General features: G+C 34.2%; 1 protein-coding gene across 3 annotated transcripts in view; it reads right to left on the bottom strand.

Annotated features, from left to right (window-relative positions):
- The window catches only part of LOC148623469 (neuroglobin-like), a 45,619-nt gene that overhangs the window by 2,798 nt on the left and 29,566 nt on the right, over positions 1-13,255 (bottom strand). For 2 of the 3 annotated variants that reach the window (XM_088565267.1, XM_088565266.1), the window contains exon 4: positions 10,946-11,037. In XM_088565267.1, the coding sequence (XP_088421393.1) occupies positions 10,946-11,037 (92 nt within the window). Of the gene's footprint in view, positions 1-10,726; positions 11,038-13,255 lie in introns of those variants that run through there. The other variant, XM_088565268.1, reaches the window with a different exon arrangement.

The following is a 13,255-nucleotide window of genomic DNA, read 5'->3' on the forward strand; positions in this document are numbered from 1 at the left end:
TCATACATATGTGCTACGTCATTGCAAACACTGTCATTGCTCTTATTTTAAAATCCCACTCTCCCTATTGTACCCGCTCCTTTCCGCTGTTTGTTTTCTTCAATATGTTTTCAGGTGTAAAATGCAAAATAGATGCACGAGAAATTAATGGGACTAAAATCAGTGCACATCTCTATGCTCGATCACGCATCTACAAGTTTTTTTTTATCGGATTTGACTAATCAGCTTAAAGAAACGAACACTGAATTATTGGAATGAAGAGCTCGCTACCTTGAGGAAAAACTGGTGTCTCTAACAGATAGCTGTGGATTCGAAATGATGGAAATGTTTCCGTTCTCGATGAGCTGTACTAAGGCGAAGCCATCTCATGTCAACCTATGGGGCCTGTTCTGAACTATTACCAGTTCGAACTTGCTAGGTTAATAGTTCTTATACTGCTTTAATTATTCAAATCTGTTATCAAACTAGGTTTTCTTCACTCCCCTGATGTATTTGATAAGTGTGTCCCTATTTCTCCCATGATCAACCTAACGGAATTTTTAAGCTTCAATCGTTACCAGTTGAGCACAGTTTGTCCATATTCCAATCTACGGCATTCTGTTAATTCTTGACAGATCTCAACGTTTTTGTTCATTGTGGCCGTTTTCTTCAAATTAAAAGCTTTGTGTTTTACTACATGTACTAAGAATGAATCTTGATTAATTATTTGGTAGCCGTCAGTAATGAAACACGAAAGAGTCTATAAAATAAGTCTATATTCCCGCTCCACGTATGGACCTGTATCATACATATATCGTAAATGGAGATATAAACAGGTTGTGAGGATTTTGAGCTGATAGTCCTCTGCAGGTTAAAGTTAAGGTTAAGTCCAGAGAAGCCATTGAATGTTGTGATAATAGAATTGAAGCTTATGGGAAGTGGAGTTTCTAGTCTTTAAGGCAGAAAATATAAGAACTTTTGAAAATTCTTGCATAAAAAGGACAGAAAGATTGCTTGAAGAAACTCTGTTCAATTTTTACTCTTTGGTTCTTTCTGGTTATATTTCTGGCAAAGAAATGGTGTCTACCACCAAGAAACAACTTCATATTTAGTGAATACATTCATTTTTACATAGTTTATCATATATGAAAATATTTTTTTTCTTGGGTGAAGTTTTCCCGGTGTAAATATGTCCGAAAAACAAGAGAATTTACCATTTTCAGCAGTGTTTTGTTAAATGATGTATTATTGTGGTACTTTTGAGGATATACGCCAGTTCATTGGTATTAACAAAGGATGATTTTATTCTGTAGGTTCCATCTTTGAAGTAAATATCCCCACATTTCCAGTTTACAGAAACTATTCAGGTTTCAGTTTGGTTTCCAATAGTGGGCACGAGACCACTATTAATTTTCAAGTGCATTTCAATATACACATTTGAGCAGATTAAAAACTCCATCGGCGCAAACTGAATAAAACTTCTCTGGCCTAAAGATATATACAAACAGGATTTTATTTATAAATTGTTGAAAATTTTACCATCATTTTCTGAAATTAATAAAAATGACCCGGAGATGGGGCAAACGTGACAAATGAACTGAGTTAAAAGTCCTAAATTTTAACGTTCTTCCACTGAACCACATCACAACTTTTAGTCAGAATTGATTAATGAAAAAATAAATCCCATGTAATTTAACTTATTTTATACCAATTAGAGGCAAAACTGCAGCAAATAAGTTTCCAGTAAAAATTTGAAAAAAATGTGGAAGGTACCTACTACCAAAGTTGGAACTATATACAACGAAAACCAAGGGGAATTAATTGTGTTCTCGTACCAGCGGATCAAGAGGTACCAGTATCGTATTGCATATCCCTGAGCAGGTGTACGTCAAAACATGGATGCTACTGAAATACAGTGCTTTTTCTTTTTGCCTCTCTACAAACTAATGTTTTGTCAAAAGATATGAACAATGACTTATAAAATAGAGCAAACATCACACTGTAAGATGAAGAACTTTTTTAAAAGAAAATATAACATAATAACATAAAAATGTTCCACTGAAAAGGTTGGTTTGATGAGTGCAAATCGAAAATGAAAGTAGGGAAATGGCTATTTATAGTTTAAGACTACTTTTTGTCCAATCTTCGTGGACTCACCCTATTTTCTTTGCGGGAAATAATTTTTTCACATGTCCTTAGAAATGCTACATAAGTGAAAGTTTTATTGAATCAATTTACATATTTTTTTAAAAATCCTAAAAATATGCACTTCACTATAGAAGTCTATGGGAAAATTAATACGATACTGAGACCAAGATTTCTCCCCTTTAATGTCTACTTTTGCTCTCCGGATTTTGCCTTGATATTACCATTTGTTATATAAACTTCCTTTTTTTTTAATTATTAATTTCGGTTATTACCCTTTATTCGGTATATCAAGACAACCGACTTTAAACGACATAACTTATAGTACTTAGTGTGTTTCGGTTTTTGCAATATTTCATTACTTCCGGTTTTTTGTATTCCACTGTCTTAAATAAGTATTTTTTTTCCAGTGTTTGTAAAAGTAATTTGAATTATGATAGTAATAGATGTGACGGTTTAAGTATGATTTATAGCCTAAACTGATATTTATCTTCTTTTTCACTAGATCGGTATACATAATATGAGTTCAAGTCAAATAAATATCTAAATAAATAAGTAAACAAATGTACACGAAAAAAAGGAAAATTAAATATAAAATAGAAGTAGAAAAATGGTGGTAGTGAAGTTCAAATTCAAATGTTCATTTCATTGTCTATCAGTTAAAATGATATCGAATAATTTTAACCAAGTATTAAAATAATTGAATAAATAAATAAATATGAAAAGGAAGCTAACTGTTATATTCATTGCAAAGAGATTTCAAAATGGTCCATGCTTTATGAGGCTGAAGACTATCATGAACTTCTTTGAAGTAGGAAAACGCTGTGTCGTTGTTAAGCCTTTCTTTCAGGCGCACGTTTTTTAACGATTGATTTCCACTTTGACACACAGGGAAACTCACTTCTTGACAGAATTTCATCAAGGAACTCAGTCAGATCATATTTATATTCCGATGCTAATGATGTCGGGTACGAAACCTAAGAATTTTTTTGTACATTTTTGACGGTGTAGTAGAATTCTGGATAGAAGAATATCTTTCGGTAAGTAGTGTGGGGGCATATTGCATATCCGTCCAAAAAAAATAGTTTTTTCGTGTCAGTAACACTCTTGATAGATGACCATCCAAGGAGTGATGTGCATTTGTCAGTTCTGGTTAGTTTTGGTAGACCATTGAACGTATTTACACACATACCGATGAGTCCGTTCTAATAATGTCACTTCATGACTAGTTAAATTGTTCACAGTTCGCAGCTATATGAACCTTTACTGTAACATAGTTGAAGCAATATTTTGCTGCATGTAACTGGATTTAGTAACGACGGATGAATACCTAGTTTAATGACTGACATACAGACTGAACGCTGCATGCTGAAATAGTTCTTTCAATGGAGTTGAACTTGTTATGTAGAATAATGCCGACATGTTTCGTGTTTTCACTGACAGGAATGATTGATTTACTTATGCTAAGTTCAGGTGTAACACTTCTTTGTTTGAGGAGACATTTAAGACTAAACTCTTGCATGGCGAAATTTCGAATTTCCACTTTACGCTGTAGTTGTAACACATATTTATCATAATCTGCATGTCAGAGTGAAATGACGATATAAGAGCAATGTCTTCAGCTTGCACCGACAGCCAACTTGTAAGTCTAAAATCAATGCTCCTTTACCAGATTGTTATAATTCGTCTACCAAACCATTTATGTAGATTAGATAAAGCTTGACTGATAATGAAATACCCTGTCTAACTCTTCTTTCGAGATGAAATTGTCTCGATGTTATGTCATTACATCTGATACAACTATACAAGGAATCGTACATGTAGTCTATTAATTTCCACATTTTGCCACCAATTCCCAATTTGTTAAGTTTGATTTTAAGACCGCTGTGATCAACAGTATCGAACGCTTTTTTTACTATCTAATCAAAGTACTCATGTACTGAATCAATTTATATTGATTGGTTGGATTTTTACGCCTCAAATAATCTTTAAATTGCATTCTGATTACGGAGGACATTACAAAAAGAACACACCAATTGCATAATGCATTGAAGCAGTGTGCCACTTAACGTAATATTCAGGTTCGATGACGGTAAATGCGTAGAACACCTAGATAAATGAACACAAAACTCTCCAACATACTGCGTAATTGAACTACAAACTAATAGCTGGCCTTTTCCGGTTTCTAAATATTTTCAAGTCGAATTTTAATTTATCGTCCTCCAGGTCCAAACTGTCTGTCAAATCATCCAAACCAAAGCCCCCACAATCATTGAAATAAATCATGTCCTTAGATACATGTCCCTCTCCACTAGCTACATTCCTCAGTTGATTAGCTTTATAGCTCTAATGCTACAAGTTATCGCATAGACATCTATGTGTCATTTAAAGTGCTTAGTTTTTAGGCATCTAGTTCCAGACACACGTACATTAACATAAACGCCAAAGTCTAAGAATAGAATTTCAACAATTATGTATATTGCAGACAACTCTAGCAATGCACTGGAGCACCGGCAGCTCTAAAATCTTGCTCCATTACACATGGCCAAAATAGCCCAATAGAAGGATTATTAAAAGAAGCAATATCACCAGACCACACACTGACATCATTCCCGATGAATTCATCATCGAAATACCTATGCCATCATTTAAGCAAAATTTAATTTTTAGCTCACCTGGCCAAAGGCCAGGTGAGCTATTGCCGTCACTTGTCGTCCGTCATCGTCGTCGTCCGTCGTCGTCGTTAATAATTATACAAAACTCTTCTCCTCTGAAACTACTTGACTGATTAGAACCAAACTTGGTATGAATGTTCCTTGGAGTATCCTGCATAGAACTGATGTGGAGATTTTTTATTCGTCGAAAAACATGGCCGCCGTTACCAAAAATAGAACATTGAGGTCAGACAGTAGTTTTTCACATATATCCCCAAAGCCATTAGGTTTAACTAAATTATGACACTGGTAAAAGTGTTCAGCACGGTGAGATCTATCTCTGGTCAAATTTTGGTTTTAATCAGTTAAGCCATGTTGGAGGAATTGCCCTTTTTCAACGATTTTTGCAATTTTTAATGTTATTTCTTTCAAAAATCTTCTCCTCTGACGCTACTTCACCAATTGAAACCAAACTTGTTATGAATGTTCCTTGGGTATCCTGCATAGGACTGATGTGGGGGTTTTTGATTCGTCAAAGAAACATGGCAGCCGTTACTAAAAATATAACATAGGGGTCAGACTGCAGATTTTTGCATATATCTCCGAAACCATTAGCATTACCTAAATTCTGACACAGGTAAAAGTGTTCAGTATGATGAGATCTATTTCTTGTCAAATTTTGGTTTTAATATGTTAGGCCATGTTGAAGAAATTGCCCTTTTTCAACAATTTTCGCTATTTTTAATGTTATTTCTTTAATAAAAAATCTTCTCCTCTGATACTAATGAACCAATTGAAACCAAACTTGGTATGAATGTTCCTTGGGATATCCTGCATAGAAATAATGTGGGGATGTTTGATTCGTCAAAAAACGTGGCAGCCGTTACTAAAAATAGAACATAGCTGTTAGACAGTAGTTTTTCGCATACATCTACAAAACCGTTAGGTTTAGCCGAATTCTTTCATTACCTGAAATGATCCTTATTATTAGGACTATAAAAGTCTTTAAGGATAAAAGTTGTCAGATGATTCCTTGTAAGAGTTATTGCCCTTGATTGGAGAAAAATTACTTTTTTTCAAAACAGTTTTCAGTCAATATCTTGAAAACTATGATAGATTAAAAGAAACTTTCAATTGTTGAAATGATCCTTATAAGTCCTACCCAAGACTTCTTGAGTCAAAATTGTTGGACAACTTCTGGTTAAATTTATTGCCTTTGAAAGGCTAAATTCAACCAGGTGAGCGATTCAGGCTCCTGGGAAAGTCTTGTTTTATTACAGTTAAGTTCTCAGGAAAGGTTGTTTATTGAGTTTGTTTATTGGCGTAAATAACATGAAGTTAAATTTTATATATTAGAAATACCTATAAAATGGACCTATCCATCTGCATTTGAACATAACTGGGGTATGCCAATGGGACTATTTTATTGCGGTAGTGTAAGATAATTGCAGATGCTATCAGGCTTTACAAATCTAAAGGCTCTGGCGACTGCTATAGCAATTCTGATCTTCGATCTAAATCGATAAAAAGGTGACAAGGACGTCGGAATTGCGTTCTCTGTAATGCTGTACAGCTTCTTGGAGGTTGAAGGACGCATATATGCTGCTTAAATGTTTCTGATATGAAGTTGTTCGTTTAATCTAACATCAACTTGTTTTTTTTTAAAGTTTGCATATACATGGAATGAGTGATATGTCACGGTACGATTCAACATTGTTCTTTGGCTTATTACCACCCTTGTACAAAGGAATCACAACACTTACTTTCCAGTCGCTTGGTATTATGCATTTCGTGAAAATTAGGTTAAATAGGTTGCACAAATGTTTTGATAAGAGACTACTGTCGTATCTGATGTGTTTATATACTAAACCGTCAAGTCCACATGCTTTTCCTCTTGGCAGACTGTTGAATAGTTTTATTAGTTCATCACAGGTTGAACTTTTTATTTCACCTCTCGTGCGTTCTGTAGCAACTCGTTGTTACTTATGTCGAGCGCTCCTTCTTTAATTTGTGCTATTTGTTCAGAGTGTTTAACAAATTCTTCACATACCTTGTCGGACTCTCTTATCACCTTCTCCTTCGATTTTAATATTACGTCATTTGATATTTTACTTCTACGTCCATTTATGATTGACCGTGCCAATTGTTGATCAACGTCTACAGACTTTTCAATATCTTCTGACAATCGTCTTATGTGTGATTCATTTGCACTTCTCAATTCGTTTCTGAACAAATTCTTCCAGTGTTTGTAAGCCACGTAAGATTGATATTGTGAGCCTCGTGGTCTCTTTTCATTTATCCAGTTAGTGCGGTCTTTTAACATGTCGCTATGCAATTGTAAATGATTCTCAGACCAGTAAGGTTTTAAATGTCGACGGAATTTCACATTTGGTAGAGTGTCATCGGCAGCCATTTTGATTGCATTTACTAGGATGTTGTAATAACTTTCAATGCTTGTTTGATTGAAATCTAAAGTCCATAAGTTGTGGGAAAGCGCATATGAGTAATCTGTTATTCTACCTTGCAACACGGCTTTAGTCCAAGCAACTTACGATTGCTCGTATTGGCTTGTGGATTTGTTTATTGTTTCGATTGCAATTAGGCTACTCAGGACAGGTCGATGATCAGACGTATTAGAGCTAGAATCGTGTAAAACAGTAACATTCTCTATTCCAAGTGGAGAACTACTGTCTATGATTATGTGGTCTATAGATGTGCATGGGCCACTTTCGTAGCCTTGGAATGTATATTTTGGGCCTGTATAGAATGTCTGCATATTCAAATAGATTAAATCTAGATCATTTAAGACAGTATTTAGATATCTACCTCGGTCATCTTATGTTATATCAAATCTTGGTCCTTTGATTTTTGTATTGAAATCACCAAGAAAAATTACTCACCATCGAGCTTATATGTAGAGTATATTTCATGCATAATGTTAACATTTTTTCTGAAGAGTTCGATGGACACAGATGCGGCCGGAAGATATACAGCAAAAATAAATAGTTTCTCAAAATTGGGCAATTGAATTTCTATACCGATTATTCTATCTGAATTAACTTCTATCTCACGAACCAGGTAGCGTTCAATCCGGATTGAAACCAATAAGGCAACCCCTTTCCTGTAATTACTGCATCTTTGATTTTGCGGCGCACATTCGTCGACACTCTTTGTATAAGCTTTAAAGTTTTGATCCAAAATTTTGGGGAAAATGTAAATTACATTGCCGTAACCAGTGTTCAGAGAGGGCACGAATTTTGTGAGTTAGTAGGCATTTGCATAAATACGGTACAGCGGACATAACTCCTTTACAGTTCCAGCACATCATATTTATTATGTTGCTCATGATTCGAACGTTTCATATAATGCTTCATGACATTCTGAATTTGCCGGACTGTTACTGACATGCGATCTAGGTACCCACTTACTTCGGGGGAACTCATCTTCCAACGCGAATACCTCTCGGCCAAAACCCCTTTTTCCGTGACAATTTGACTTTTTTCGCGCAAGACATTTAACTAAGTTGAAAAGGAGCATGCTCCTCCATGTGCGCAAAAACGTAGATGCGTGAATTGTACACCATTTATCAGTTAAGAAAGACCTCATGCCTTGCTCTGTGAAATTTGTGCTTATGCCAATAAAATACCTGTCCACACGATTAAATTTTGTACCATTGAATTCAGGGTCTTGACGAATGGAGACCATGTTCACGCCGCTACCAATATGAGTCGATATCTCATGCTGTACACGAAAGTCAATTTATTCTTTAATTTCGTTTTCTCTTCTGTAGGAAACATTTTGTGATTTAGAGTCAGACCAGCGCATTTGTCTGTATCCATCGTGACTCGTTTTGTACATGTAGTAAATCCCTTGATTTGTTTTTAGTTGGTGCCTTGTCCTGCGTATCATAAACTTTATCATGTGTTTCATCAAGAGGCCCTTGTCCTATTTTACATGGATTAGCGTTCTGTACATTTTGGTTCGAAATTGCACAAAATTCAGTTGTTCTTGGGTAAGTCACTTCAACCGGATTTTTCCTCGTTGTTGTTTTGTGTTGTATATGATTTGACTACTTCAGGTTTTTTCTTCATATGACTTACTGCTTTTTTTCAAAGGAATTAATTTTTCTCATGAGTTCTGTTACTGATTTGCTGCAAGAAGACACAAGGCTTTCTAGATGTTCGATAGCTGGAACATTTTCTTTGACTCTGTCATTTAGAATATCCACTTTCGCTTTAGCGAACTCACTTCCAAAAAGCGCTGATCAGAGATGTTTGTGATTCTGCTCGACTCATATTCAACTTTTTGACTAGTGTCTTTAATGGAAGATTTCAATTTGGATATTTCTGAACCTTGTGATTTTTGACATTTGCTGATGTTGCCAACTGCTTTCAACTCCAAATAAAGCATCAGTTAATTTACAGACTCTCTCACCAAGTCCAAGGTCATTGTTTACATTTACTTGACGTTCAAGTGTACTAAGACGGTCAAGTAAAGATTCGTAGCTTTTAGTGTCTGTAATAAAGTTAATCTGGTTTTGGAGATTGAGTAGTCTCGTTGAGTTAGTTCTTTCAATTTTGTGCTACTTATTTCAGTAACAGCTTTATTTAAGTATTCGCTGTTTTGGATGTATTCACCGCGCAAGTCACGGTCTATTCTGCATACATGTTCAGTTAAGTCAAGTCTACAGATGTCAGTCGTCTCACTTTGGGTTTGATGAGTATTGTTGTGTCTGGCGTTCCTAATATTCAGTACACCGTTTAAGTCATTATTGAAATCGCCAGTTGTAGCAACCTTTAGAACAAAGCAATCACGCGCTAGATTTACTGGTAACGAGACGCCATCTCGAGGCCGTTTTATTAGTCTACGCTTTAAACTGCAGTCTGTGTACGGGACTCCCGGTACAGACTTTGCGACGTTAAAGAGTTAAAGACGTAAGATTTCTAATAAGTCTGTATTACCACTGACATGATCTAAGAGCTTTGATACGAAAATGTCTTTAGGAAAAGCTAAAAGTTAGTATAGTAATTGCAAAACATTTTATACTTCATTACCAGTCTGGACTAAGGGAGACTCGGATTGCTGCATATTGCTGGGGACATCTGCACTCAGTTAAAGTTTGACAGGTTTCAAAGACATGCTTTCAGAAGTGTTTGATAGTTCAGTAATTTGTAACAACTTTACTATTCCGTTGTGAAACTATACATGTAGTTCAATTTTATTCAACACAGTACCATTATGAGTTAATAGTTGATCAATTGTTTAAACTGTCTTAAACAAGGTTCGCACAAACGACGATCTTGCCCGGAGGACTACGAGGTCCAAAGTCTAAATCCAGGGTTAACTTTTTAAGTACTCGTATAACGGTATTTCTAGTAAGTGTTCTGGTGATTTGTGTTAAGTCGTTGTGATGTTATGTAACTTGTGAAATAATAAATAAGTTCGCTACTCACAGTACATCCAACAATGCAAAAAAGAATTTGCAGAACACACTATCCTCTTCTTAAAACATTAACGTTCGAGAGTTTATTTAGATATGCAAACGTTAGTTACAACGCCAATCCGACATAACCTTTAAGGGATCGTTATGACCAGGACTGCCAAGGTTGACTATCTATGTTCTTAGCCAAAATAGATGATGCTTACTTTATTGTTGTATTGTAATTTCAGGCTTATTTATTTTACTGAATAAAGATCTAGAACCCTAGTAACATGTTAAATACGACCTGCTTTATTAACAATATGTCATGACAGTATTTTTTGAGTTTCGGTTTCTACAATATTATTTACTTCCGGTGTTCTATTTTTTTTTTTTTTTTTTTTGCGTGTGTATGTGTGTGTGTGTTTTGGTTTCTCTAACATGCCATTATTTCGTCTTTGTCCGTCCACTGAGTTTTGGATATTTTCATACCTTGAAATATGCTGCGTGAATGTAATCATACGAATTTAATCTTTTTAAAATTGTGAACATTTATTTACTTCTATAATACAAAGTATTTCAGTGCTATACATGTACCATGCTTCTTCTAAAGACATAAATAGGTACCATTCTTTTAAAGATGGACGTCACTAATTGACTGCATGCTATGAATAATGTTACTATTATATTATCATGTAGTTTCTTATGTCATATTATCATGGCCTGCTTCATAATAGATGTCACATACTTCAAAAAATCTGACCAAGAGTCTTCTACCTCCGGTGTCCATTTTTCTCCAAGAGTTACTTCAAATGCGTGCAAAAGTTGTGGAATTATCAGCTGAAAAAAAAAAAGAATTAATACTTTTTCAGACACGATTGCCATAAATTCGAACTTGGTGCTCGATTCATATGATAATCATATGGTAATCATATGACAATCATATGATATTGAACATACAATAGTCATATGATTATCATATGATTCTCATATGGTTATTTTGGCTTAAAAACATATGACAATCATATGTTTGTGAAAAACATATGATTATCATACGATAATCATGCGAAAATCATATGTATACCGAACATATGATTATTATATGGTGCTCGATTTATATGAACACCGCCGAATTGATTTCAATGAAACCTTAAAGTTTAATTAGCATTGAATATGTGCACCTTCTATTAAAGATTTTGATGTGATCTTTTCGACCTCGCACCAGCAATCATGGACTTAATCGTTCCTCTTATCCGCAAATCATTCAACATAACTGAATTGAATTTTAATTAAACTTTCACAGAATCTTTTTAATATATGAACATTGTATGTGCGCCCTCTTTTTTAGACTTTGATCCAAATCAAGTTAGAGGTCAAAAGGTGCTTGTTATCAAAAGAGGGCTCAGTTTTTCTAGTTTAAATTAAATGGATTTAACATTCCATATTTGAATTACAAGTACCAAGGAAAACGCAATGGTAGTGGAGGTCCGATTTTGTTTTTTTATTATTATCACCAATTCATTATGATATTCGCTGGGAAATATACAGTTGTTTAAGATAATGAAGATTTTCTAGGAGTTATTTGCACTACTCTGAGAGTGTTGTATTAAACCTGACCTTTTCTATACATTTGTTCGCTTCTTCGGTATTCTGTAACTATGATATTTTTATGCTTTATAACAGCTTGCTTTGGCATCAGGCATGTTTAGTGCTACTTTTGTAATCAGTCAACACTTTCACTGCGAAAGTTACCTTTTCCCGGGTAAAACATGGATAAAATTAAGTTTCCATGATTTATTCTTTAATTTATAGAACGGTCTTACGAGTTATTCAAATGGTGTCATCCTGGTCTGTCCACTTTTAATGGTGTCACCCCGGTTTGCCCACTTTTAATTGAAGGTTTAAATAGACATAGGAGATTGCGTTGTTTTAACAATTAAAGTTTGTTTCTGAAACGTAAATATAATTTTACCTTCAAATTTATGATCAACTATTAAATTAAGAGCAATGTGCATTTTTTTCTTTCCTCCTCACAATCAATTCTTTATATCCATTAGATAGAGGTTACAAGTACAAACTCAGTGTAGGATTAAACAATAAAGATAAAAAAAAACAAACAAATATAAATGAATGAATAAAAAATAGAAAAAAAATGTTAATAACAAATGTGCATTATATATGCACTATCTTACTATACAGTACTAGGCAGTAAGACAAAAAATAATATATATAGCACCATGTCTTGCTGACATCATTATAGGCAAGCAGTCGATGTAACCAAATGTTTCTCAGCATTAAATTTTATTCGTCTGCAGCGCGTACGAAGTGTATAACACAAGGTTCGAAATCAAAATCATCAAGATTCATAGGTCTCCCCCCAGCAAGAATAAAATATAGCAACTTTCAGTCGAAATAACTTAGTTCAACCTACAAATGTAAAGGGAAGTGATGTAAAAAAGTCACTCGCAATAAGTCGCCGGAAATAAAATCACAGTTTTTACATAAGTGGAGTCTTAATGAAAAATATCAATTGTAAATTATGAATTTGTACTTCATCATTCATTTTGTAGTATATTATACTGTAACTAAATATTTTTTTTTATTATTTTTTATTATATTTGCATATTGATATCTGAAAAATTGAAAGTTTAATTTTCAAATTAAAAAAATAATTAAATTTGACAATTAAAATATTTTCTGAAATATAAAAAAAAGAAGCCATTAAGTTTTCACTTATTACATGAACATGAAAAGGGGCCATATCTACCAGAACATATATTATATTGGATATGCACATCTTTCCTTTTTCTACATTTTTATACATCACAAGAAGACACAGGGAAAGCAATTTTTGCTTACAAATACATACAGAAACATACATTTTTATACATATATGACACATAGACTATACAACTTCATGGTTAGTGAACCCTTTGTACTTATTTTGTTTATACAACTGATTGATAATTGGGGTAATTCAAAGTGGGCAAAGCAGGATTAAACCATTCAAATATAATTTTTGGATAACAAGGAAGGCGGTGGTATAAATGATTTGTGA

The sequence above is a fragment of the Perna viridis genome, chromosome 2, assembly GCF_037379345.1.
Source record: "Perna viridis isolate PV_CMFRI_1.1 ecotype Kerala chromosome 2, ASM3737934v1, whole genome shotgun sequence".
In the NCBI taxonomy this organism is placed as follows: Eukaryota; Metazoa; Mollusca; class Bivalvia; order Mytilida; family Mytilidae; genus Perna; species Perna viridis.